Source organism: Amia ocellicauda, chromosome 9, assembly GCF_036373705.1.
Source record: "Amia ocellicauda isolate fAmiCal2 chromosome 9, fAmiCal2.hap1, whole genome shotgun sequence".
In the NCBI taxonomy this organism is placed as follows: domain Eukaryota; kingdom Metazoa; phylum Chordata; class Actinopteri; order Amiiformes; family Amiidae; genus Amia; species Amia ocellicauda.
This window is the reverse complement of record NC_089858.1, coordinates 2,447,184-2,475,000: the sequence shown is the minus strand read 5'-3', so window position 1 is coordinate 2,475,000 and position 27,817 is coordinate 2,447,184. Positions and strand designations below refer to the sequence as shown.

The following is a 27,817-nucleotide window of genomic DNA, read 5'->3' as shown; positions in this document are numbered from 1 at the left end:
TAAATAGTGCCGGCTTCAGATCTTGGCTCAAACAAGCTTAGGCCTTCCTTTGAGCTCGCCTGTTCTCATTTCCCCGCTGTCTGTTGTCTCTATCAAAAGCGGCCCCATTGAAATTAAAATGATATTACATTGTTTGCGTTATCAAAGCCAGACCTGATATGTACCAATAAAATAAATAAGAAAGCCTGGTTCATTGCTTCTCCCTTGCCTTTCTAATATAACCTGGCTGGAAGTGGATCCTTACTCTGAATCAGTCACAACACAGCCCCTTGTGAGTCGCGGGGGCTATGGAGGGCTCTGGGGCAGCGAGACCCAGCGGCAGTGAGTCTGCATGGCCTAGTGGATTCACGAATACACACGAGCTGATTTGTGGATCAATTATTCATCCTTGCAGAATAATCGATCCAAGCCTAATCGGTCTCTGCCCTCTCGAGCACGGTCCTGGCATTTGCAAGAGCCCTTGAGCAGACACTTTCAATATGGGCGGCCATAGAAAGAAAACTGGGGCGTTCATCTATTACTTATTTATATTTTGATTTGTTTGTTTTTTATCCGAGGTGACCTCCAAAGAGTTCCCTCTGCATCAGTTCCGAGAGAAGATCACGCAAACCCAGCACCATGAGCACAGAGCGAGTGTGGGGGGTCACAGCACCATGCAGGAGGTCCTGAGTCACATGCTTTAATGAAAGGCAGGCTGTGACTGTGAATATATATTGCCCTGACTAGCAGGCCATGGAAGACATGGTGATGTGTGATGTGTGACTGAGAGGTGGTGGGGATTCCTGGCCAGTGCGGAGTGAGTCAAAGTGCCTGTGGGCCTTGAGATGGTGCCGTCGTGTACTGAGGGCTAACTGGGGGGCTTCATGCTCAGGGACAGACGCAGGGAGAAGCACAGCAAGTAGAAGCTTGGAGAGGCCAGTGCTTGTGGGGAGAGAGAGGGAGAGGGAGAGAGAGGGAGAGAGAGAGCCCCTGGCCTGCTCTACGCAGATGACCTGGTGCTGCTGTCGCCCACAGAGCAGGGGCTTCAGCAGCAGCTGGCACTGCTAGAGCAATACTGCCAGACCTGGGCCCTGGCAGTAAACATGAAAAAGACCAAAATAATGATCTTCCAAAAAAAGCCCAGATGTCAGGAGAGCAGATACGGCTTCACTCTAGACAACACCGCCCTAGAACACACCCTGAGCTGTGACTACCTCGGACTGAAGATCAGTGCGTCAGGGAGTTTTGTCCTGGCAGTGAAAGCACTAAAAGAGATAGCCCGAAGAGCTTTCTATGCCATCAAAAGAAAACTATATAAAATAAACATCCCCATTAGAATCTGGACTCAGATCTTCAACAGTGTCATTCAGCCCATTGCGCTGTACGGCAGAGAGATATGGGCTCCACTCAGTGAGCAGGACTACACTAAATGGGACAAACACCCAACAGAGACCCTGCATGCTACATCCTACAGGTGCAGAGAAACATCCCAAATCTTGCATGCAGGGCCGAACTGGGCCGCTACCCACTGCTCATCCCCATCCAGAAGAGAGCACTGAAATTCTGGATGCATCTCCAGACGAGTCCCCCAGAGTCACTGCAACACAAGGCCCTGAGAGCTCAAGAGCTGAGCCCAAGAAAGAGCCCTCACAGTCAGCTGGCCCTGAGGCTCACTGCCCCTAACCCCACTAACACCACCCAGCCTCAGACCAGCACTGCTCACCAGCTGACCATTAGAGTCAAACAACTTATTGAACAAACTAAAACCTCCTATCTGGAACATTGGGACACAGAAACTAAATCCCAAAGTAAACTAGATTGCTATCGGGCCCTAAACAGAGAATACACCCTGGCAGGGTCTCTCTTCACTGTCAGAGATACGAAGCAGAGACGGATCCTGACCCAGTACAGGCTCAGTGACCACAGCCTGGCCAGAGAGACGGGCCGACACAGGCAGAGCTGGCTGCCCAGAGAGGAGCGGCGCTGTGGTCACTGCGAGACAGGAGAGGTCGAGACAGAGATGCACTTCCTCCTCCACTGCAATAAATACAAAGAAATGAGAGAAACATTCTTCCGCAAAATCATTATCTCTCTCCCAAATTTCCAAAACAAGACAGAGCTACAGAAACTGGCTGTGCTCCTGGGAGAGGGACACACAGCCCCACTAGCTGCCCATTATGTAGCGGCCTGTCACAGCCTGAGAGACACAGGGTGAACACTCAGCACAGGGGAACTGCAGGGAAGAGATGGGTCTATATACTACAGTATATATAATTACTGAAATGTATTATTTTATTACTATTATTGTTTATTATTATTTTGTCTATTATTGCAGTATTATTATTACTACTATTTATTGACATTATTAGTTATTTGTATTACTATTAGTATTACCATAATTATCATTATATCTATTAAACATCATCATCATCATCATCATCATCATCACCATCTCTCCCTGTATGACAGATGTTTGAATTAGTCTGTACCTCCCCATTTCCCCACTGTTTCTCATGTATTCCTATCAATTATTTCATGTTACTCTGTGTTAAATTATTATTCCTGCTTTGGCAATACTGTTATGTTAGTCATGCCAATAAATCTCCTTTGAATTGAATTGAATTGAGAGGGAGAGAGAGGGAGAGAGGGAGAGTGGGAGAGGGAGAGGGAGAGGGAGAGAGAGAGAGAAAGAGAAAGAGAGGGAGGGAGAGAGAGAGAGAGAGAGAGAGAGAGAAAGAGAGAGCTAGGGAGAGAGTGAGGGAGAGTGAGGGAGAGAGAGAGAGAGAGAGAGAGAGAGAAAGAGAGAGTGAGGGAGAGAGAGAGAGAGAGAGAGAGAGCGAGGGAGTGGGAGAGAGAGCGAGGGAGTGGGAGAGACATTCCTGGTTGATCAGGGGCCTCAGTTTGTTGCCACGGCAACCGGTCTCGCATCCCTCTAATTTACTGCGGATTAGTGCAATCTAATTACAGTCCTCTGTCTGAGAGCAACTGGTGCCAAAGTGGCCCCAGCTCTCCTGTAGTTAGGGAGCAAAATATTTGCAGCCTGGTATTAGAGCGAGAGGGACGAGGGTGGGGGTGGAATACATGCTTTGGATTCATGACAATGAGAGAGAGAGAGAGAGAGAGAGGGTGGCAGCTTGGGGTTCTTGGACACTTCTTGGGCAAGGACTCAAATGAGAGAGAGCTGTAGCTGGGTGGGCAGGGACGTGCCAAGACAGTGAGGGAGGACGGGAAAGAGCAGAGGACATTGTCAGCCACAGAGACCGAGAATGAAGGCTATTGAGTGGACCGTTACCTCATATGAACCCAATAGGAGCCTAAAGCAAAGTAAGGGAAGAACAAGGAGCGAGTTTCAGGTTTTGTCGATGGTAGGGTCTTGTACGTGGAAAATCCCTGGTCGTTCATCTGTATGAAACTTGGATGGACAACTGCTCAAAACGGCGAGGCTTACTGTGAAAGACATTAACTGCACCCGGCGCTGAGACGCACTCAGAAAGCCATGCAGGCAGCCAGGAGCACTTCAGGCAAAAAACAGAAACACACTGTCTCCCACGACCACAGGCATCTAATTACAGACTGATTGTCTCCAAACAGTCAAATTAAAGCTGGAGCCGGCCCTGCGAGGATGCAGCGGCACCGCAGGCGCTCTCTCTGTGACCACACCGAGACGTGGACTGGGAGTCCTGCCTGGGCGCCGCCCCTTTCCTGGACTGGGCCGCACGATGATAGGCAGACTGGTTCACACATTTGTCACACAGCTGCGATGCTTCATATTTTTTCGCTGGTGCATTTCAGAAACGGAGAGCATTTCTAACATATCTTCTGGTTACGTCTCTAAACAAGCCAGGTTTAACGAACCCTCAATTAAAGTATTTTCTTTGCGATTTGTTTTTCTAAGCCTGGTTCCCAACTGGATCTGATTTAGGTGTCGTGCTGCTAAGAAACGCAGATCACGTGACCTGTTCTGTGTGTCCTCGACATCTGACACACCCTGGCACATCACAATCGCTGTCTACACAATTCCCAATAGGTGCCTGATGCCACACAGACACAAGTAGGAATACAACTATCAAACACTGCCAAATTAAGCTCTGTCACGTCTCACAGTTCCCACATGGACATTGCAATAAATATCAAAATGAGAGGAAGCCTAAAACTTTGCTTTCGGTACAGCGTTGAACTTAATGCCTAACACCGTTCGATCCGCTCAGAGCTGAAGTTCAACTGGGGTTAAACAAGCACATAGGATTCAATTACACCTCAGTATAGAGGAAATGCAGAAAACAGGGTCTGCAATTAAGCAACCCTGGTATGACTGTCGCAGAGCCAGAAGACCAGCCATTTTACACTGCTCTGGCTTTGCTCGGCGTCCCCTGGGAAACAATCGAAAGATGTGGCTGACTATTCTGTTCTAGCCACCAGCTCGTCGCACTGACCCACATATTTCATACATTTTGAGTGTTGCGCTTCAAATACCTCAAGAAAAATATTGTAAAAACATCCCCTGACCGCTGTTGGGGGCTGATTTGACAGCACGCTTTATTGCCTGCTGGCCGACTTTGTCACATCCTCTTGACTTCTCTTTGCAGACACAGAAGAAAAACAATGTTTCCCCGCGTCGCGTCTAATCTCTTCGCACAGTGTCAACACAGCCCGAGATATTTGCGTCTTTTCTTCCCCCCGCGCTGCACGCTGTTATGAAACTGAAGTCACTTGACTACCTGTTGCTAACCAGACCATATTGACTGTTGCTATGGAAGCTAAAAGCCAAGGAGAGAATAATTACCTTCGGGACGTGTTGACACTGCTGTTGAGATACTCTAGTGCTTTAGGCGTATTTTCAGGGTAAAGCTTTCTTTTTCTTTTATTTCTAGTACTTACTTCTCTCAGGAGAAAAATATCGCAATAAATGCAGCGAACACTCCTGGTTTCTCAGCAGACCGTTTCACTGTGTAAAAACAAAGAACAATTAGAAGATCCTGGCTTTTAGATACATAAGAAAATAAGAACATAAGACAGTGCCCAATCGAGAGGAGCCCATTCGCCCCATCGTGCTTGTTTGGTGTCCATTAATAACTGAGTGATCAAGGATCCTATCCAGTCTGTTTCTGAATGTTCCCAAATTGTCTCTTCAGCCACATCGCTGGGGAGTTTGTTCAGATTGTGACGCCTCTCTGTGTGAAGAAGTGTCTCCTGTTTTCTGTCTTGAATGCCTTGAAGCCCAATTTCCATTTGTGTCCTCGGGTGCGTGTGTCCCTGCTGATCTGGAAAAGCTCCTCTGGTTTGATGTGGTCAATGCCTTTCATGATTTTGAAGACTTGGATCAAGTCCCCACGTAGTCTCCTCTGTTCCAGGGTGAAAAGGTTCAGTCCCTCAGTCTCTCAGTAGGACATTCCCTTCAGACCTGGAATAAGTCTGGTTGCTCTCCTCTGAACTGCCTCTAGAGCAGCGATATCTTTCTTGAAGTGTGGAGCCCAGAACTGTCCACAGTATCCAGATGAGCTCTAACTAGTGCATTGTACAGTCTGAACATCACTGCCCTTGTTCTCAATTCTACACTTTCGACAATATACCCTAGCATTGTGTTTGAGGAGGGATCAATCAACATACAGCTGAGCTGAACTACCCTGAAACACAGTGACTGGTTAATAAAAAAATAGTCTTCCTATCATTTAGACTAGAGTTCCCCAAAATCATACATAAGCAACACAGATACGATATGTGCAACTGGCCAACAGACAACAGCAAACATTTCCCAGTCACAACATCTGCACACTCTCTTAGATTTAAGGGATGCAGTAGAAATGAAATATACACATTTTCTTATTCGATCCCTACGTCAGAGCACACATGGCAAACCGGACTGGCTCGTAATTTGTAAGGTGGGGGGCAGCTGACATTGTGCTGAGCTGCTGTGAGTCGAAGGTGAAGCTGGTCTGAAGTTTCCATGCTCGCCGTCGGGCTCCGATTTCCTGCTCTGACACGACGGTAAATCGAGATCTGCGGCTCTAAAGACTCTTAGGTAAAAGATCTGAGGATTTAAAGCAGAAAAGTTGTTAAACACTCGGACAATAAGCCGGCTGCAAAGCTTCAGTGCGAGAGTCGGTGCAATCTTCAGCGCAACTGAAGAGAGACTGGCAAGACATATTGTCAACGCCCAGATCTGAGGAAACAGAGATTGTTTACTAGCGAGTTATACATCTAATAAGCATGCACCCACTTTAAATGTGCTTCAGATTTTTAAAGACATACTTGCTTTCCTTGAATGGCAATTTAATCAGTCAGCGGCTAAATTATATGTATAAACAGAGACGTGTCTCTCGCTTATCTTATCCCTGCGAATCTCTGGAGCAGAACAGACACAAGTGCACAAAAGTGACACCTGAGGAGTTGATTTAGAAGCAAGTTCTGTAAAATCACAACACTATCAATTAAAACCCCCCAAAGCTCAGTGTTTAGCCTGCAAATGATGGGTTTCTCTGCTCTAAATAAAGTGGCCTTCTCCCCATTAATCCCATTGGTTCCTGGGGCTCAGTTCTGCTGTAATTCCAGATTAGACATCCCGGCCAGTTAATCCTCGGCCAGATGACTGCCGCGCTGCAGCTGCACGCCCTTCATAAAGGACTACACTGAAGCCGGACTGCATGTTCTGCATGTACAGTACATATGAAACAGTCCTGTCGAATGTTTCTGCTTTTTAATCCTAGTAAGGAACTAAAGCACAGGACTCAATTTGCAACCTTGGTGTTGGCTCTTACTTTGACAGAATTACATGTTTCACCTCACAGGGGCGTGTGGGGGGGTGTGCTCCTGTTTCAGATGAGATCTATGAGGAGATTGTTTATTTCTTTATTTTACAGAAAGTCTGACAATTAGACCAGCCCTGTGTTTCCTACTCCCACTCATTTCTGACGCTTAAACACAGCAGATTTCAATTGCGGTTGTGTCCTTTTAAATAAAACATCAGCACTTAAATGCACACTTGATTTTCTGGCTCCTGTTTAACTGCTTTCCATGAAAGATTGATGGGAAACATGCATAATTGATGGGGGATCACAGCTGCGAAACACACGACGAATCAGTTTAACTACGAAAGACTGCAGACCTGTTGTCACGTTCCCTGTGGGGGGTTCAGAGCACACACCGCGCTTAAAACGCTTTCCAAAGAGTCTCCGTGCGGTTCATTACTAAATGGCCGTGTCTGGGCCCGTGGTGTGCTCCGAGTCCAGGCGCAGCTGACAGAGATCCAGAAACGCTTTAGCCAGTGTCATCTTTGGGAAAGATTGACTTAAAACCTTGGAGACCAAAAAAAAACTGCTTTTCAAGAGGCATAACCGATAGGGTTTTGGGTTTCTTTCTTTTTAAAACGGTTAACTGGCTTCCTTCAAAGCAGGACCCCATCGATTTCACCTTCATATAGTGCGCCATGAGTTGAGTACAGGATGGCGCTCATCAAAACGACAGACAGCACCCCTCTCTTCAACATCCACACAGAAACACACCGCCAGTAATCTTGAGCACAACCCACAAATGGTGCAGCCGTTTCCTGTCCTGACGGCTTTGGTCTGAGGATCAGATTCTGCTCAGCATCTGTGATTGAGCAGTGGCCACCTTCACACTGACATCTCTGAACACGTCTGGCTTCATTTAGTCACAAGTCACCACAGTTTTCAGAGAAAAACCACTTAAACAGTCCCCAATAAAAGCAATACAATTGTGAGACGAGCCAAACCTTTACCGCAGTTTCCAATTTCTCATAAACCAGTCCTTGCCTGGCTCAACCCTAACGTTATTTACTGCACTGCACCGTAAAACGGGTCTGTCTGACCTTCACAGATCCAGGGAGTTTATATCAGGGTCACCGTGGATTAATAGACGCTCCGGCATTGCAAACATGCTGAGCTGGGCAGCTTGTAGCATTAAAGCAGATTGAGACTCTCACCGGGGTATTAACGGCAGAATGAAAGACGTCACCTGGTGTTCCATCAGGAGCCGGACGAAGAGCTTCTCGCAACACGGCTCACACACAGAGAGGACTCTTTCTCCTGTATACGCGCTAGTCAGATCCTGATTTCGTTTTTATCTTTGGGGGCTCAGGTGTTGGGAAAACCATTTCTCTGCTGAGAGGAGAGGAGAACGGTGCGCAGAGAGGGGACTATGCATGGTGTCCGGGTTTAGTCTGGTGCACATTTGTCTGTGGAGATTTCCAGTCCAGCTCTCTGGGGCAGCCAGCGTAGAAGGATGCGACTAGGATTTCACAGCACTGAGGAGAGTTCGAGAGAGAGGTTTGGGGAGTGGGAATGTGAGAAGATTATTTTTGTTTCTATCTGGAATTTTCCCATTTTCGTTTGCCTTGGACCATCGGCAGAAGGAGACATATGGATTCAGTTAGAGAGACTAGAATTGGGGAATATCTGCCCCTTCCGTTTAAAGTGTCAATGCAGCTGTGGTTCTGGGAATGAGTTTTTTAAGGGATTGTTTAAGACACAGTGAGCTAGGTAAGCAGATCTTTGGCGGTCTTGCACTTTGTGATCGTCTGAGAGTCCATTAACAATGTGGGGGGTAGCGTTTAAGGGCTGGCTTTGTTGTGTTTGTGTTTGATAAGGGGCTGGACTTGTGGCCATATTTACTACATAGGACAGATAGAGGGACTATTGCGCGTAGTTAGGGGTAAGAGTCTGAGGTCTAGTGAAGTAGAGGGACCACCACCCTGAACATCAGGTGTGAGCCGCAGGGTTTCAGTCCAGAGGGAAACAGCTCGGGCTACAGAGTACAGTCAGGATGCCCACGGCGTACCCCCTCAGCGTGGCCGAGCAAGCCCTGTGCCGATTGGCTCACCGTGGCCCCCGGCCCAAGCCTCTTCTCCAGCCCCTTGGCACAGAGCTGTGGATCTACGTGCAGAAGACCCGCAGTAAGCACAAGAAAAGGTATCTCAACTGAATGTCAGACACCTGATACTGCAACACAATTCCCTGAGTGGACCATCAGAAAGGGATTGTATTTATTGTACATGCTGGTACAAGAGTCACGAGAGTAGAGGTGCTGCCATGACTCGTTAAAGGTGGTTGCAGCTGGTTACACTTTTAAACACATGACACAGAATTCAGTGTAAGAAAAATGGAAAGGAGCCAAGCGGGAATTGTTCAATGAAGACAGCATCAATCAAACACTTGTAATCCAGCCAGACTTGTCTAGATTTCTATTTCAGATCTGCTGGGAGGTGATTTGTTTTATATGGCGTCCTCTTCACAAAAGACTAGAGATTCGTCCACTTTCAGTTCATGTGGACAGTAACAGTGACTGCCATGGCTTGATGCAGTAAACTGAGATTGGCAGCTTCTTTACACTTAACAAATGACTTCTTTGCCATGAATGCAAATCAACAAAAAAAACATGTAGTTATTGTAAAACTCATTTTATACAGACTGGCAGTAAACTAAACAGAACACATGGGAACACATGGTCTTTGTTCTTACAAATGTTACCAATTTCAAGTTGGCACATATTTTTCCGCAAAGACGGCATTTTGTTTCCCAGCTGTTTGGTTTGGGGCAAATCCTTCTGAACTCAAACTTTTCAATTATAAAAAGAAACAAAAGGGTCTAAACAAGAGGAAGCTGTTTGGGACATTGTGATTATTTCGTTTTTTTAAGGAACTAACTGATCCCAGATAGGAACCCGTAGAGTATTAACAATAACACAACAACATCAACCACAAGAAAAACAACCTCTGGGCATAAAATAGCAGGTTCTGGGTGACATTTGGGCGATTCGTCCTACACGACTGACACACACGTGCGATAGGACTACTGCCATGACAGCGTCTGAGTGTCACTCCCTGATATTTGCTAGAACACTGCCCTCCTCTGCGGCCGGTGACACAACAAAACGTGTGCACCTGCAACAACAAGGCAGCCTTTTGTGTGATTACATTTACAACCTGAGCTCAGCAGAGCAGATAAAACCTACTCTTTGAAAACCACTTACCAGATTAGCAGACGACAAGCTAAAATATAATTCCGGAACAGCAGGTCCAGGAAGATAGCAGGTTGTGCCGAGTGTGGAATCAGATGGACAGGAAGATTTGTTTCTGCAGCTGGACAGGGGAAAGGGGGATGATTTTCACAGCCTCAGATCGGCTCTCAGATAGTCACTGCTCTCGCAAAACAAGGCCAGAATGACACAGAACATTTCCTACATCTGTTTTGTATTATCTGGATTTAACTTCATCAGGGGCCAGTGCCTGTGTAAGGAGTCCTTTAACCACGTTCCTAGAAATCGGAGTAGACTTCTTTGTGTGTTCAAATTCCTGAGGGAGAGCCAGGCGTGGGGTTTGCCAAACGGTAGAAACAGGCAGTAATCAGTTAACAACACGGCGCAACAGGCAAACCTACAGACAGATGTGCAGCATGATGGGACACGAAGGGGTGCATAGTTCCAGTTGGGGGAGGGGGACACACACACACAATCTAGTTGATTTTTATTGCTCTCCCTGAAATCAGCAGCACCTTCAGAACTAACTGAGCACATGCACGCACTGGGAGGTCTGTTGTGGCTCCAGCGTTGAGGTTGTGTCTTGTCGTGTTGCAGGATGGAGGCCTCTTGCCTGGAGCTCGCTTTGGAGGGAGAGAGGCTCTGTAAGGCAGGAGACTTCAAGGGCGGGACGGCCTTCTTTGAGGCCGCAGTGCAGGTGGGTACGGAAGACCTGAAGACCCTAAGTGCCATTTACAGCCAGCTGGGCAACGCCTACTTCTACCTGAAAGAGTATGCCAAAGCTCTGGAGTACCACCGGCACGACCTCACCCTCGCCAGGTACGGTAGCACCGCTGCCCCTCAGCCGCCTTCTGAAACATAGCGTCCAGTCAAGAGGATGTCAGGGACGAGCAACACAGTCTCCACGAAACCACAGATCTCTCATACCATTTAAGATCCAGGGAACGCCACACTTTAGACTCTTGCATTGACAGGATATGGAAAGCTAAGTTTGCGCTAACTCCAGTATAGCTCATGTAACATTGTAAAACCATGTATGCACATAAAATATACATCTACACACACACACACACATATTACATTTGTGTATTGCTTCTTGCTAAATTGAGAACATTAGACACACTTTCTGAAGATGAGCCCATTTTGAAAATCAACATGTTGAGGACTGTCAACTAAAACATGCTTAACTCCTTTGTACGAGAACGTGTTTATTCAAGTGTTTTCCTTCATAACATCGACAGCAGGCCTCTTCTGCTTCTCAGCACTAAAATATCTTGTTCCTCAATATAGCGCTCTGTTCCAGACACGGATTCTCCTGTAACATAACAGTGGTGGCGCGGCATGTCAAAACATTAAATATATAAATACACAACCTGCGCTCAACAGCACTTTACCGGCACTCTGTAAGATACAAAATACTGCTGTCCATGATCATGTTTGATAAACTGTTTAGTACCATGAACAGAGGCCAATGTTTCACTGATTGGTAAAGGGACTTCAAATTAAAATTTACTGCCCTGCAATAAAACTGAGTGCCACTGACTCGAGACATAAATTGCAGATATGCAAATGATAGAAACTGCGTCACATTGTTCTCCAGACATGGGCACCAGTGACCCGCTGCCATCTCTGTTCCTCGTTTTCTTTGGAGTGATACTTTTTTAAACTTATTTTATATGATGAGATAAATAAAACTATGTAGGATGATCATTAACAACCAAGCGCCGCCAGAGAATATCTGCTACTAAAGATGGCTCGGTGTGGCTGCAGATGGCCTTGCTCAGACGTAATCAGGGCTCCTGTCTTGCCAGGACAATCGGGGACCGCATCGGGGAGGGCAAGGCCAGTGGAAACCTGGGAAACACTCTGAAGGTCCTGGGTCGTTTCGACGAGGCGATCGTCTGCTGCCATAGACACCTGGACATCTCCCAGGAGCAGGGAGACAAGGTACTGTCAGCACCAGCCTCCCCTGAGAGCATCAATCACCCAACAGCCCAGTCAGGACTCCTCTCTGACGCCCCCTGCCTAGCAGCACTGACACTGACACCTGGCTGTACAAGGCTTTGCATCTCTAACGGGATTTACCTATATTTACATAAAACACAGTATATATATATTATAATCTATACACCACAAGCCATCAACACCACAGCCTTCAGGTGTTTAAATGCATGGCACCAGTTTTCTCCATGGCTGCATACTGTCTTCTACACCTTGAGATATTACCAAGACGGTGCTTTCAATAGCAGTTAGGGACAGACTGAGTCGGGCCCTGCGTCTCTGCGCTCAGCGGTCAGAGGCGGATTGTGCAAGGGTTGTTTGACACTGTCTCCCTGCAGGTGGGTGAAGCTCGGGCGCTCTACAACATTGGCAACGTGTACCACGCCAAGGGCAAGACGCAGTCCTGGAGCTGTGCTCAGGACCCCGTAGACCTGCCTCTGGACGTGAGGGAGACGCTGCAGAAGGCCTCCGACTTCTACGAGTGAGTCACGGACACACAGACACACACAGACACATGCACACACAGACCATAGCCGAGTTGATATAATTTACAGTGTGAGATGCCAGAACACTGGCTTCATGGGTGTCCAGATTAAAACCAAGCTAAGAGGTTTCATTTCCCAGATCAGGAGCTTCACAGGACACAGCCTGATTGCGTCTCACTTTCGATATGATATGGTGTCATCTTATTCTGCATCGCAGGGAAAATCTTTGCATATGTGTGATCACATACAAACACCGAGCAGAAGTTATGTTCTATTGCACGGAATGTGACTGTAGCCTGAAGCCCATGGGATTCAGTGCCACGGAAGGTTTTTCAAATTGGTTTTGCTGTCGATTGTTTTCAATAAGCGTCCTGTACTTGGTGTCAGACGGATGTCTTCTTTTTTTCTGGCCTCCTGCATGTTTCACTCTTAATGAACAGCAGATGGCGCTGAGAGAGCAGCATACAAAGCCGGATGCTGGGATATCAACTTGCAGAATGGGTTCGCAAATGTCATCGCTGTGAGGAAGTCTTTCAGCTGGCTGTGACTTCCTTTAACCCATGAACCCCCATGAACCAATAATCCACAGTGTTTAGTACGCACAACCTGTGACAGCGGTCATTTCCCATTGACATTCAATTATCTTCCTGCTGTCATTGGTGACACGAGTGAAGATGATCTGTACCTTGATTTGTGGCTTTCTGAGATATTTTGGTCCCGACCGCCGGCAGGTTTAGTAACCACAGTGAGTCCTCCTGCGCTTGGGCTAATCCCTGTGTGTAACCTGCGTGACTCGTCACATCTCATAAACTACAACACAGGGACCCGTGCGACTGACGAAACCAATTAATAATGCTGTGTTTTCCTGAAATACTGTTCAGTTGATCTTTAAACCAAATCCGTGTGGACATGATCTTACGTCAGTTCTCACAAGAGCCAAGATGTTAACCTCAATGTCCCCGCCAAATCTGAAGACGGGTTATAAAACCGTAAAATCCTGTAAAGTCCCCCGATTAGATGAAAGTCTGTTTTCCCAAACGCCACCCCGGGACAACCCTTGGAGAGTGGGTTTTCCAAATTCAGTTGAAGTGAACCGAAACCCTGACATACTAACACGTCTTCCATTTTTACAATGTCTAAATGCACAGTATCTCAAACGAACAGAAAACGAACCCCTGCTGTTTCCCTGACATTGTTCCACTAATCCTTGTTTCTTCCTCTTTAGCACTTCTTCTCTGCCACTCTTTTTATTCCCGGCGTGCTGGTAATAGCAGCATCACATTAACAAAGCGCGCTGTAAGAAATTATTCCCACTGCAGGGCTGGACTGTGGCAGATCTTAGAACTCCTAGAACCAATGATCATATTACGTCAGGGTATGAGTTTATTGTAGCTATTGAAGCTGCATTACCCCCCTCTCCTGCAGAAGGGCATGGATCATTTCCAGTTAACACACTGTAAACAACAGGCTGAACGACTTTCAAAACCTTGGTACTTAGAGAGATAGAAAAGCGGTCCTGTGCAACATTTTTATCTGACCACAGTCTTGTGTCCCAGAAAGACACTGATGTTCTATCAAACATGTTTAATATACCTGATCCTAATGGGAAAAAAGTGAAAGAACTGAATTCCTACTTCCACAATGTTCGATTCCCCATAAAGATGTGTGCACAGCACATTCACTGCCAGAGAGCCACACAGATGGATTTACAGGATCATTACAGCCCTTGCAACATTGATGAATCCTGTGCAAATAAATGCATCCAATGTAGACGTGTTTTCACTCTTAGCATGAAAGCATAATTGTTCTTCACTTCACTTGACGAACTTCACACACTGAAGGAAACTGCATCTATTTTAAACACAGCTGTAGACTGCGCTGTGGGCTTCTTTCACCACCGTATCGAGCATTTTATCAGGGAGATAAAAATAAGCCTCTGATGGAGAGCCGATAGGAGATAAGGCATCAACCTGCTGTGTTTTTCCACACACAGCTACAGGAAGCTGGTCTGTGAATTCCCTCCCTGATCTCCATATCCTTTACAGAAATTATAATAGGTTCACAGCTCACGAATCGCACCGCCCTGCTGGTGATAACGAGAAGCGGACTCGTTGAATGAACATCTGAGACAAGCCAGCGAACACAAAACAGAGCAGATGTTGGCGGTTTGGCCGACTTCAATCTCCTGGGTTCTGGAAAGGGTACAAACCCTATGGTCGGGAGACTAGCCTGTGACTGGTTTCACGGATTGCACTATGCAGCTTAAATCTAGCTTCCTCCAGCTTGCACAAACACATCCATACTACACCTTGCAGCGTGGTTTACGCAGGGTCAGACAGCCCAGTATCTATGCTAAGGATTCAGAGGCACTCTGGGAAAATGGGGCCATTCCTCTGAGCTCATGTGTCACATAGCTGGGCATTGTTGTATCAATCAGTTTCCAGTTTCTACACCTTTTGTGTTTTTACAGATTGTTCATTTATAAATGCAGCCTTTTCAGAAACTGGATCCCGGTTTCAGGGGGAGCTGTACTCTGTTCACACAGCAAGAGAGCACTCACTAGTCAAATAACGCCTCTCACCTCTCAGTACCAGGGACTGAAAAACACATTTCATTAAAAGACACAGTGGTTATTTTCTACGGAGGGAAATGTACTGTTAAGCATTGAGTTGAATGTATGTGTCTTTATGGTCACTAACACAATATCACCCTGAATATTGGGATTGGACAGATTACAGCCTCATTTCCACCAGAACAAAAAAGGAAACTAGAGCACAGAAGTGATTTCTCCTGATGAGTATTCGTGAAGTTTGCCTCGGGAGGAAGGGTAATAACTGCCAGCCGTTGTTATGGAGAGGCATTTGAGTGCGTTATGTAACGTGGCAGTCAACACCTACTTCTCTGATCGGCTGCAAAGGGAGTCCTATCCGTAGGCGGGGGCACTTGAACACGCAGACTAACAGAGTTTCCTCGTGCCTGCTTGCTGTTGCAGGATGAACCTGTCTCTGGTGAAGGAGCTGGGGGACCGGGCGGCACAGGGCAGAGCTTTCGGGAACCTGGGCAACACCCACTACCTGCTGGGAAACTTTGTGGAAGCCATCAAATTCCACCGAGAGGTAAGAGCCATTGTGTGGGGACTCTTCCGTTCAGTACTGGTATAAATTCTGTTTAGGGGGGACAAATGCAAATACGAAGTGCAGCAGGGCAGTCCACGGCTCGGGCAGGTGGCATCGATGCATAAAACATTGCTTCCTCTAGACGAGCTTGAAAATAACACAAGCAAATCCTGCCTGAATGTCCTCGGATCAACTTGATTTTGACTAAAATTACAAGCAAAATCAAACACACAATGGCCTCTTTATAGCGTCCCTATATCCATGTCACAACGGACATAAAAATACATTGACAAGAATGAAAACACATTAAAACACCCTCGTTTACAATACGGAGAAACTGTATTCAAGCAGCAGACATTTATAACAGCACTATTTCACATAAAACTTTAAAACAAAATTAGGACCGCAAGTCAACCTGTGGGGTCTTTGTGTGTGCTGGGGACTATTGTACCCAACGATGCGGTTTGTCTCGCAGCGCCTCTCCATTGCCAAGGAGTTTGGTGACAAGGCGGCTGAGCGCAGAGCCTACAGCAACCTTGGCAATGCCTTCATCTTCCTCGGCCAGTTCAGCACCGCCACTGAGCACTACAGGTAAGGACAATGGCTGCCTGAAAGCACCTGTTCTGAATTATGATTGGGGATCAATTTGATTGGCAATCGGATCATCTACAGCCATAACTTACTTTCCCCTAAGTGGCAGCTGTGGCGAGTTTAGTTTCCCCCGTTCTTAAGGTAAAACTACTAAATATAATACTGACGTTATGCCATACTTCTGTGGAGCTGGTCACCGCACTTGACCAGAGGCATAAACCCTGCAACATCAAGCATTACAAACTGTGCCAGTTAAATGTTTCTCCATGGGTTATAACACTATTAAGTGACCATAACTCTGCTCTTCCATCCAGAAAGACCCTACAGCTCTCCAGGCAGCTGAAGGACCAGGTGATGGAGGCCCAGGCTTGCTACAGCCTCGGCAACACCTACACCCTGCTGCAGGAGTATGGCAGGGCCATCGACTACCATCTGAAACACCTGCTGATCGCACAGGAGCTCACCGACAGGTCAGCGCGGTCCATCGCTCATCCCATTCCTCGTATAGTCTCCCCAAGCCTTCTCCCTTGTAATCCTCAGACCCCAGATCCTTACATCGCATGAGTGATTCCTTCTATGCCTTTTCATCTCCCTTATCAGTTAGAGAGAAGGGCCACGGCCAAGTGACTGTGCTTTCTTCAGGACATATGTTGCAACGGCACCAGCTGGGTTGTATTTGCAGCAATTCGACAACAGCCGCCAGATGACTAAGATTTTATCAGTCGATTTTATTTCTACTGTAACCTTTCAAGTAGAAGATGCAAGAGTGCACATCTAAGGGTCTAAATGCCAGCCATGTGCTCACTGATGCCTGGCACATCCTTTTCCAGATTATGAACGACAACAGTAGAACATTTCATAAAGAGACAGCTATTATTTTGGGATACAGATCAAATAAAATAAATCAAAACATCAACATACTTCACCAGATTGGCTCCTGGCAGTCTACAACACTCCTTTTTAATATCTCTTCTTGTATTAATATATAATTTTGCTGGAGCGTAGCAAGCAAGGAGAGAATTGAAACAGTACCTGAGAAGAATATAGAAAAGACAATCGAGTTAGACATGATCAAAACAGGAACTGACAAATGATTCGGTTATGTCTTTAAGGATGTGTTGTGATTTATCCTGCACGCACAATGCTGACAGACAAACTACAAAGGGCTTCTGAAAAGTGAAAGGAAACTGGTTTAGCTTTATCATAGAGGTTTATTTTATTAACCTAATTGAGTGTTTGGCTCCGAGCCCATGACTGTATCAAAACCAACTCAATGTATTGGTTCTGAATAAAATGATGGATACTTATAACTCACAACAATGTGGTCTGTGTTGGTGGATACTCACAGTCGGGTTGTGGGACCGGTATGGGATATTTTGGGAAGATCCTTCCATTGAGTGTGTTGGTTTCTGTGTTGGCAGAGTGGGGGAAGGCCGGGCGTGCTGGAGTCTCGGGAATGCATACGTGTCTCTGGGCAATCACAGAGAGGCTCTCCACTTCGCAAGGAAACACATGGAGATCTCCCGGGAGGTAAGGCAAAACCCCGGCCAGCTTCAGAAGGGAGATACTGCCCTGGTAACTAGATCAGTTGAGTAAGAGCCTTTGGTTTCTGTCCAGATCGTTAAAAAGCTACTGAACTCTGAACAACACAGGATTTAATTCCTAAAGGGTGCTTTGAGAGGAATGCAGCGAACATTATGCAAGAACATGACATGGAGGAGTGACACATGTTTCTAAAGCACATCTGTAGTCCAAAGATAGTTGTTTGCAGGAATACTGACACCTTTCACAATGGCTATGAATGTATCGATTTTCTTCTCTTTAAAACACTACCTGATCTTTTAGTATTAATGTTTAACACAGACACACTGACACGTTGATTGTTAGCTCTCCAAACAGATGTGATGTTGGCCACCTACATTCGGGAGACCCAGGATCCTGCAACTTCCTTTACTTTTCAAATGACTAACAGAAAAAGACATGGACCAAAGAATAAGTCTGCTTGCAGTGAACCATACTGGAAGACCTTGTAGATCTCCAGGACTGGAAAACCACCTCCCAGTCCCCCTTCACTTGTCACCTGTTTGTGGAGAGCCAACTAATGACATATTCAGCTCCTGCTTGGCGGCACATCCAAAATAAAAGGCACTCTTGAACCAGGGATGGAGACCCAGAAAAACGCAGGCTTCACTGCTTTAGCTCTGACCTGAGTCCATATTTTTGTTGTATGCAGAAAAAAAGATGGCTGCCAGTATATAGATTTACTGCTATGTAAAAACAGCCTGCAGGTCTACACAATAACCAAAGTAAAATGCATCTCCCTACTTCTTGCCTTTTTGTGTGTGTTGTTTTAATGGAATTTGGCTGAGCTCTAGTGGATACAGAAGCGGACATCTCTCTCTGCCTCCTGTTTCAATCCGCAGACTCATGCGATTAGCGCTGCACAATGCTGAGAGAGGTGCTACAAGATATACACTTTCTTAGCTTGATCCAATTACTGCTTTGAGTAATGTGTAACAAATCCCTCTCCCTAAATGTAATGCCTCTTTACTTCGTTTTTTTAATCTAATTTGCATTTGCTGCTGTGCCAGTCAATGGGTGGGAAGCTGAGAGAGACAGAGAGTCTGTTGATGTAAATCAGGAGCCTGCAGTCAGGGTGAGATATTAGCACTCGTACCAGCTGCGGCGTTTTCACAGCCCCCTGGATCAACCCTTGTTGTTTACCTTACCATGTTAGTGCTTGTGGGCTGAAGCATTTACCACAGACTGGATTGGGCTCGGTCTTGCCCATATCATAGGGCTATCAGCTGTCCTTCTCTTGGACCGGGACACATTCCTGCACTCGACACTTGCTCGATGGTCCTCTGCTAACAGAACTGCGCACTGATTCCAGCTCGCTGCGGAGGTCTTCTCCTGTCATTGGATATTGAAGGGCTGCATACACATATTTTGTGGGGTGCATTCTCCAATGCTGACACCCGCAGGACGCGGCACACACACAAGAGGCTGGGAAAAGAGAACGGCCAAACCTGGGTTCTTCCTCTCTGTATGAATGGAGCACTGCTGGATCTGCAAAACTGCAGTGGCTTGCACTTACGGCACTAAAGGGCTCAACCTTTGCACATTGAGCTACACACTTTCCTTCCCTAAGTGCTTAGTGAGCAAGAGGAGCTCCACGGTCCACAGGCTCATATTGACCAGCTGTGGGCTTGTCTGTCTCTGCAGATCGGCGACCGCAATGGGGAGTTGACAGCCCGGATGAACATGGAGCAGCTGATGGATGCCCTGGGGATGTGCGAGGGTGACCTGTCATCTTGTGGATCCGAGTTTGAGGCCCAAGGTGAGTCGGCAGCTCATTAATTACTACGCATTTGAGTCCCTTTCAAATGCTGCACGTGCTGTTTCGGTAAGAAGGCCAAAAAACATCGGTGCAGAGTTATGGTGGAAGAGAAAAACAATGTAGGTATGGACCAGTTACAGGGACAATTATAGTGTTTTTAAAATGAGTTCAGATTTTTAAAAAAGACAGAGCGGGAAAGATTTTTTCGGTTCTGCAAAAAAAGACTTCTATCCACTGATCTATATACAAGGATAGCGCATAGCAGGGTTATGATGAAGCTGCCATCTTACCACAGTCATTAGTGTTGAATATGTGTTCAATAACAAATTACCACATCACCCATCGATGACAAGGATTGTACTGTAACATGGACACTTATTGTGAATGGAAAAAAATCCTAAAATATAAAATAAATGTGTATTCAACAATATAAGTACATAGAAAGCCTGGTTGATATACAGTCAGACAGATCGTTAGCTATATTTCAGGAGTGAAGTTACTGTGATTATGGCCGCTGAGGCTAATCCGGATGCTGTCTGTTTGCTGAGAGGCACTGCACCAAACACCCTAACTGTTATTAAAAAATTACAAGCCTATATTACAGATTATACATTTATAATCACCCAGAACATTTCACCGATATTCTAAACACTAATGGTTGTCCCTTCTTTTTTGTTTTGGTATGAAATTCTATTTTCTTCCCGCTAAAATAACAGATCAGTGGGATCAACCCATAGGACTGTACGGGGGATTGTTTAGTATGTGGCAAGAGGGTGGAAAACAACCTCCCGGTCGGTGACTTTACTGCCTGCGGATACATAACTGTGGGGCTCTCTATTCATATATATAGATCAGTGAATCCATTGAATGCATATCTGAACAGTCCTTACAAATAACATACAAATATATGAGAGTATCGCAGGAACAGAGAGAATAATTAACTTAATTCATGGATTTCAGAGCGGCTTAAATATTACAGTTAGCTTTCGGTTTAATGTTTACCTTTCATTACCAGCAACAGAAATAAAAACAACAGTCAAACAAGACTGTTTCCTAGTAAAAGGATTTCTTTGGCAGGTGCTTTTTCCGAACGTGTCTCTTATAAAACGAGGTCTGTACGAGTTCCTTGCTGTCACCTTGGTGAGTGTTTAGCCTCAGGATGTTTACACAGTTGCACTGGGTGCCATGAGGAGGCCAGGTGTGTGTTGTTTCACTTCTTGAAACGCCTGGCACGAAGACGTACATACACGTCAAATGTTTACACATAAACGACCAAATGACTTCTTCAAACATCACTATTTTGAATGCATACTCCTACAGTTCTGTGACTGTGAACACATTAAACAAGTGATGTCAGACAGAGTCCTACGATTGTCAGGGTCTGTTTAAAAACAAGGGCCTTGAACAAAAAGACAGCTAGAGAAATAGTGGGTACTGACAGTGTGAACAGGATCATCCGGTCTAGCCAGTAGTGAGGTTGTGTTACGTTGCAGAGGTTTGGAGACCTGGGTTGTTTTGCTGACAGACACCTCAACGTGTGATTTTGCTGTGATTCCACCGATCTTTTGAAACTTTCTTACCCTTTTCCCACAGTCTGGGTTTTTAATTTTTTTATTATTTCCTTATAACAAGTTGTTTTTAAGCGCACACCCCCGCCCCTCCCCACTCTCCTCCGCTATAAATCGGGCTCTGTGCTTCAGACGCTGGAGAGCTCCCAGCAGCCGCCCGGAGTCAAACAGGCGGACAGTGGCAGCATTGAGGTGGCAAACCTGCCTTGGCCTGAAAACTGGCCAGGCGAAGCATCCGGTCAGCACGGGGGCGAATTAACCCTCTACACCTGCTGCTGTTGCTGGAAATGGTCTCTCTGTGTACTAACGAGGCTCTCCCATTACGTGTGGAGAAGTAACACCTCATCTCCTCCCAACCTGGGAAACTCATTTAGATCCCCAGTTACTGTTATTAGTACGTGTCATTCAAACTATTTGTGTATGACTTTGCTTCTCAACATCAGCCTCATAAATTAAGCTGTAATGAAGTTCACACAGATGTCTTGGAAGCAGAAGCTGTTTTCTCCAGTCTAACCACTGACTGTTGTCTTTATTTTATATCGATGATGCAATTCCAGTGACTAATCTTCATTCCTCTTTAGAATCTGAAGAATTTGTCAATTTTTTGGGGGATCCTCCAACATATATCTTGAAATCTTACATTAATTTACAATTTTGATTCTCTTTCTCCAATTAACAAGCTTACTATTCAGCGTACAGCTCTCGAGAGTTCGCAATGGTTTGCCTGCAGTGAGGTACAAACAACCGTAATCACACAATGCCACTACTGAAGTATCGAGCAAGTTACAAAAACCCAACACACTGCATATAGGAAAGAGTTAACGCAACTCCTTTGCCACGGCTCTGGCCTGTTAAATGCCCTGCTCTGTTGACTCAAAGGACGATGGTGCCAAAAATTGAAACAGGCATCAGAAAACAAACAGCTCCCTGAGCTTTTGAAAAAGGAGTTATTGGAAGGTGGGACTTCCCACACCCTCCCTCCTTCCCCATCCACCCAAAGGCTGAACGTGTGAAACTGAACATACCTCGGACTGACTGGGACCTTGTTGGTTGGTAGACCTTGTTGCTTGTTGAACTTACGTGGCCAGCAAAGCCGAAAAAACCCCAGCTGGATCCATTTTGTTTCAGTGTCCCTGGTCTGAAATAAGGGACCGGGACACACTATTTTGGCTCCCACTTGCAGACTATGGTGAGTGTGTGCAAACTTGTTCAGCTCTGCTTTACTTCACCTCTGCAGACGCCCGAGGATGTTTCTAAGTGAGTAGGTAAGACGTCTCTCCGAGGTGAGCAGCTGTTTAGAGATGGAAGTTTTCTGGAGAGGTGGAGCTAGCTGTCCTTCACAGGATGTGCGACTGGGCACAGTGCTCTGATTGAGCAATGTTTTATTTAGTATCAGGTTAAAGATATAAATGAGAATTCACGGGTAGTCTTTTTGCTGGCCGGGTATTGCATATCTCTGTGCCTAGATTATCAGTGTTCAAATAGTCCAGCAATTGCTGCTACTGATTGAGACTATTAAACCCAGAGTCTGCTCTTTACTAAACACACAGTATTCAGATAAGTAGGCAGAACAGCCCTTGAAAGAGTTGAAAACATGAAAGCATGAGCAGAAACATTGATTTTCTATTATTATTTGGCCCTGTGGGTTTCTCGATGTTTTGTGTGATTTCTGTGGGCTGCTCGATGTGAGGTTCATTGACCTGTAGCACACGATCATTAACTGTATCATACATTAGGGGGTGTCAATAAAACATCTCCTAAAAGTTGCCAGTAAAGTGTTTCGGCAGTTTAAGCAATTACCTTTTACGAGACGGTTACAGACATATAAAACAAAATGTTATACTTTAATTAACTTTGCAACACATGCCGTGCAGACAGACCCCCGGGCAGCCCCCGTTGATCTCACGAGTACCTGAGAGACGATGGATGTATTCAGAACAGCTCTGTGTCTGAAGCCAGTCTGGTTTTGTCAGGTTTTACACAGAAGGTTTTAAGTCTGTTTATTTACATGAGGTAAAGCCTGCTGAAGATTTCAAGGACTGTCAAAGAGAGTTTACAGAAGACTTGTAAATTATATTTTCAGATATTTTTATTTATTTGCAGTTGTTCACAATGCTTAGATTACATTTTGTCTGTAAATGTCTCTAAATGTTTTATTCCTGTCCTGTTCCATGCTGGGAGTGCTTTATGTACATGTTGACATTCTGCCAAGATGATCTTGAAGTGCGTCTCTCTTGGTTTTCGTAGGAAGAGGAAGTTTACACTCTCTCAACGGCTTCCAGTTTGACACATATTTGCCAAACAGGTTTTCCACCAGTAATATTGTGTACAAGGCCAGTTACAGTGACCAGTTATCATGAATTAGACACCTTTCGTAAGTACTACGGCTTATATGACAGGAACCGATCCACCCCCTGGAGTAGCTATAAAGTCCATTATCATATATACACAGTTATTACATTTTATCTGGACAGTGTGCGTATCCTATCGCTACCTTTTGTCATCACCACACCTGCCACTCATAAGACTACAGATATAATGAAGGAGAAGGGACGTTATTCTTCACTGTAGAGTTATAATGTTTACATCATAAAGCATGCTATCCAACATGCTGTCATTTATGGTCAAGAGGAATATACACCCACAGAGGTAACTAATTTTAGCAAGCTGGCAGCTGTAAACAAGTTATTTTCCAGACGGGAGTGACCAGAATACAGAGAACTGTCATAATTTGAGCCAAATGAATGTAGATGGGTCAATGCCCACGTATTTGTGACAAAAGAACGCATGTCAAAAGCAATACGGGCAGTTTAACAAGGTTAGGCCCAGTACTGAGTAAGAATTTAATCACCAAAGCTTTCTTCCTTCCAGCCTTTGGCCATTTCAGGGTCCAAATAAAGCGTGTTATTTTTATGCTCTCGTGTAAACACAGCGAGAGAAATACAAGAGAGGAGATGAGTAGCTCTCAGGACAGCAGAGAGATGAATGCCTTTAACTAGACAGTCCCGGGCCAAAGCCGGTACGCGTACCACGCCATGTCTTCGCAAACGGATCTGCAGTGTAAAAAACAAGAGACGGGGAGAAGGAATGTATATTTTCTAGTGAATTCAATGGAGATGAGAGAAGTGTTCATCTGAGTCACACTGCTTTGACAAAATCCCCTCTCCACAGCGATAGACTCTGCTTTTTTTCTTTACCCACCCACTCCAAAAAATAAAATAAAATAAAAAAACTGGCGTAGTAATCCTAACAGTGTCCCCAAATTAGATCAAACTGCGGGGGAGGAAAGTGATGGATAAATAGATGGGGACAGAAGACAGGCCAAGGGAAAAACAAACAAACCCAGTATTGTTTTGAATACTGACAGAAAGCTATTGTGAGCGTTGTGGGCGAATGTTGTATAATACTCATAATTTCAACTGAGACAAACATTCCAGTCATTGCACAGTTTTGCTTGGTAATCCCTGCCAGTGATATACATGTGTTGTACATGTTTTGTGCTACTGTAGACCAGTGGATATGTTTTGCGTTACTATTTACAATTCTTGACACTCCCAACCAGCTCACGAGAAAAGCCCTCGGCTGATCTACATAAGTTCAAGTTTGTACCCTGTTAGTACAACTGGAGTAAAAGGGATCTAGTGACTAATAGGCTGAGGACAACTCTTGTGTTTGGAGATAGAAATCTGTGCCGACACTGTATCAATTGAATACACAACTGGAAAGCATTTACTAAGGTATTTACTTCATATGTTGCTGCTGACAACGCACTGGGTAGCTTAACTTGTGTGACAGTTTATTTGTGCCAGCATCACACTGCTTTTGTTGGCTTGTCCGTTTCGTTTGTTTTTGTGTAAAGGATCTCTTCACAGTTTAGCCACTTCAATCATGCGACTGTCAAGCTGTGAAGATGTGTAGAACAACTCCAAAGTATACAACACACAAAATATGTGAAAACACTCTAGACTAATATCCCTGACAATTCACGAGTCACTGGAACAAATTGGACAACAGAGACAACAATAGCTGTGTAGCAGCAGCTATTAAAACATATTCTTAATGATGCTATTGTGCTCAGGGACTTAAATATACCACAGATAACGCAGTGTTTCAACTGCCCTCTTACTCATTTGAGTATCAGTCCTCTTTCTCTCGATCTGTTACTTAGTTACTTTGTTGCTTAAAATTCTCAAATGGTATTTTAACAATATAGATCTTAAGGGCCCTCTCAGTTTTACTTTTATGTATCTGACGTTGAGCTGCACACCTTCAGCATCGCTTGGGCGACACCAGCCATCCACAGGGGCAGAAATAACAAAGCATTCAGTAACGGCGCCTCTGCATTAATAAGCCAGGCTGCCTCGTGTAACACCCTGATCAACTGGACACATCCATCAACCTTAATACTATTTAAGTGCAGCATATATCTATCTGGGGTCTTTGTGAAGGAAAGGCGGAGATGGATTCACATCTGTGCTGACGACGGTTTTTTTTAACGTACCAATAGCCACTATTGCAGGTGCCTGATGTTGCATAAGATCCAGCACTGAGCTACACAATAAGTCAACATACAGTAAGTAATTGAGCAGCATAAAGGAAAGGTGTTCTACACAGCTGCAGTTCTGACCGAGAGGTTTTTATTCCAAGACTGTTGAGCTGTGCAATGTAGATATTTAAATACACTTGTTCTTCTAGCAGTCTTAGAACCAAAATACAACCGAGGAGAGTTAGAGTAAGAATCGTTTGTTCAAAGGTTCCCTCTGTGTGTTTATTGCTACAGTCTGACAAGTACAGTGTAGTGCCTTCACCAGGGACGAGCGAATGTATGTGGTCAGTGCTTTTCCACTGTCAAGTCATTAACTCGCCTTCCACCTATCCTCCCGAACTGACCCACAGGTGTGCTCACAAAATCTCATTCCTCATCGCAGACAAATACATAAGAACATAAGAACATAAGACAGTGTCCAGTCAAGAGGAGCCCATTCGCCCCATCGTGCTCGTTTGGTGTCCATTAATAACTAAGTGATCAAGGATCCTATCCAGTCTGTTTTTGAATGTTCCCAAATTGTCTCTTCAGCCACATCGCTGGGGAGTTTGTTCAGATTGTGACGCCTCTCTGTGTGAAGAAGTGTCTCCTGTTTTCTGTCTTGAATGCCTTGAAGCCCAATTTCCATTTGTGTCCCCGGGTGCGTGTGTCCCTGCTGATCTGGAAAAGCTCCTCTGGTTTGATGTGGTCGATGCCTTTCGTGATTTTGAAGACTTGGATCAAGTCCTCACGTAGTCTCCTCTGTTCCAGGGTGAAAAGGTTCAGTTCCTCAGTCTCTCAGTAGGACATTCCCTTCAGACCTGGAATAAGTCTGGTTGCTCTCCTCTGAACTGCCTCTAGAGCAGCGATATCTTTCTTGAAGTGTGGAGCCCAGAACTGTCCACAGTATCCAGATGAGCTCTAACTAGTGCATTGTACAGTCTGAGCATCACTGCCCTTGTTCTCAATTCTACACTTTTGACAATATACCCTAGCATCCTGTTTGCCTTTTTTATTGCTTCCCCACATTGTTTGGATGGAGAAAGTGATGAGTCCACATAGACTCCTAGGTCTTTCTCATGCGTTACTTCATCTAGTTCTATTCCTCCCACAGTGTAATTATAGTGGACATTTTTGTTACCTGCATGTAATACCTTGCACTTGTCCTCATTGAATTTCATCTGCCAGGTGTCGCCCACAACTGAATATTATCTAAGTCCCTCTGAATAGCCTGTGCTGCCGAGATTGTATCTGCTGAGTCGCCTATTTTAGTATCATCTGCAAATTTGACAAGTTTGCTAACAATCCCAGAGTCCAGATCATTAATATAGATTAGAAACAGCACAGGCCCTAGTACTGATCCCTGTGGAACTCCACTAACAACCTCACTCCAGTCAGAAGCAACTCCTCTAATCGACACTCTCTGTTTCCTAGACATCAACCAGTTCATAATCCATCTACTTACATTACCCTGAACGCCTACAGCTTCCAATTTAAGGATCAGTCTTTGGTGTGGAACCTTATCAAAGGCTTTTTGGAAATTTATGTAATATCATATCATATGCTTTCACGTGATCTACAGCTGCAGTTGCATGTTTAAAAAATTCTAATAGATCAGTAAGATATGATTTGCCTCGTCTAAACCCATGTTGACTATCTCCAAGAATATGGTTTTCATTGAGTACAATACCCACTCTACCCAGCAGCACATTTTGATATTAATAATTATTATTATAATAATATAATTCAATGTATTTAGTTTTTTGTGAACATTATTTCTTTAGACTGCAGTTTTATCAATTTAATTTTACAGTGTTTTTTATGTTGTGACAACATGCCCTGGAGTTGACAGTTTTGCGCTGCTAGGATACTTTCTTTCCCTTTGTTATTTTGTTGGCTGCATTCTAAGTGCCAGGCAGTGACAGTAATATAGAAACTGACCAACTACACAGCACACAGGATCCTGTTTATTGATATTATTAGTTTGGTCTCCTGTTGACTGTAGGAGGTGGCCGAGTTGCCAAGTGTAATCTCAACGGACTGCGTAAAATCAACTGTGCGAAGTACAAGGACTGCAATCACTGTCATGTAGTTGCATTGGAAAACAGAAAACATTTAATAATGCAATAATGTTATTTGTTATTTGTTTGATACTGCGAAAAAACAAAGTAAAAATCTCTTTTCATTGATGTTGTATGATGGAGTATATGTAAATGACTCCC

General features: G+C 45.0%; 1 protein-coding gene across 3 annotated transcripts in view; it reads left to right on the top strand.

Moving 5' to 3' along the window:
• gpsm1b (G protein signaling modulator 1b) overlaps nt 1-27,817 on the top strand; it is a 49,914-nt gene that overhangs the window by 2,799 nt on the left and 19,298 nt on the right. Inside the window, exons 1-9 of one of the 3 annotated variants that reach the window (XM_066712617.1) lie at nt 8,039-8,903; nt 10,567-10,788; nt 11,781-11,916; nt 12,309-12,451; nt 15,448-15,571; nt 16,047-16,162; nt 16,477-16,632; nt 17,584-17,692; nt 19,388-19,502. In XM_066712617.1, coding sequence (XP_066568714.1) covers nt 8,758-8,903; nt 10,567-10,788; nt 11,781-11,916; nt 12,309-12,451; nt 15,448-15,571; nt 16,047-16,162; nt 16,477-16,632; nt 17,584-17,692; nt 19,388-19,502 — 1,267 coding nt within the window. In that variant the 5' untranslated portion in view covers nt 8,039-8,757. Of the gene's footprint in view, nt 1-8,038; nt 8,904-10,566; nt 10,789-11,780; nt 11,917-12,308; nt 12,452-15,447; nt 15,572-16,046; nt 16,163-16,476; nt 16,633-17,583; nt 17,693-19,387; nt 19,503-27,817 lie in introns of those variants that run through there. The other 2 variants (XM_066712616.1, XM_066712618.1) reach the window with 2 other exon arrangements.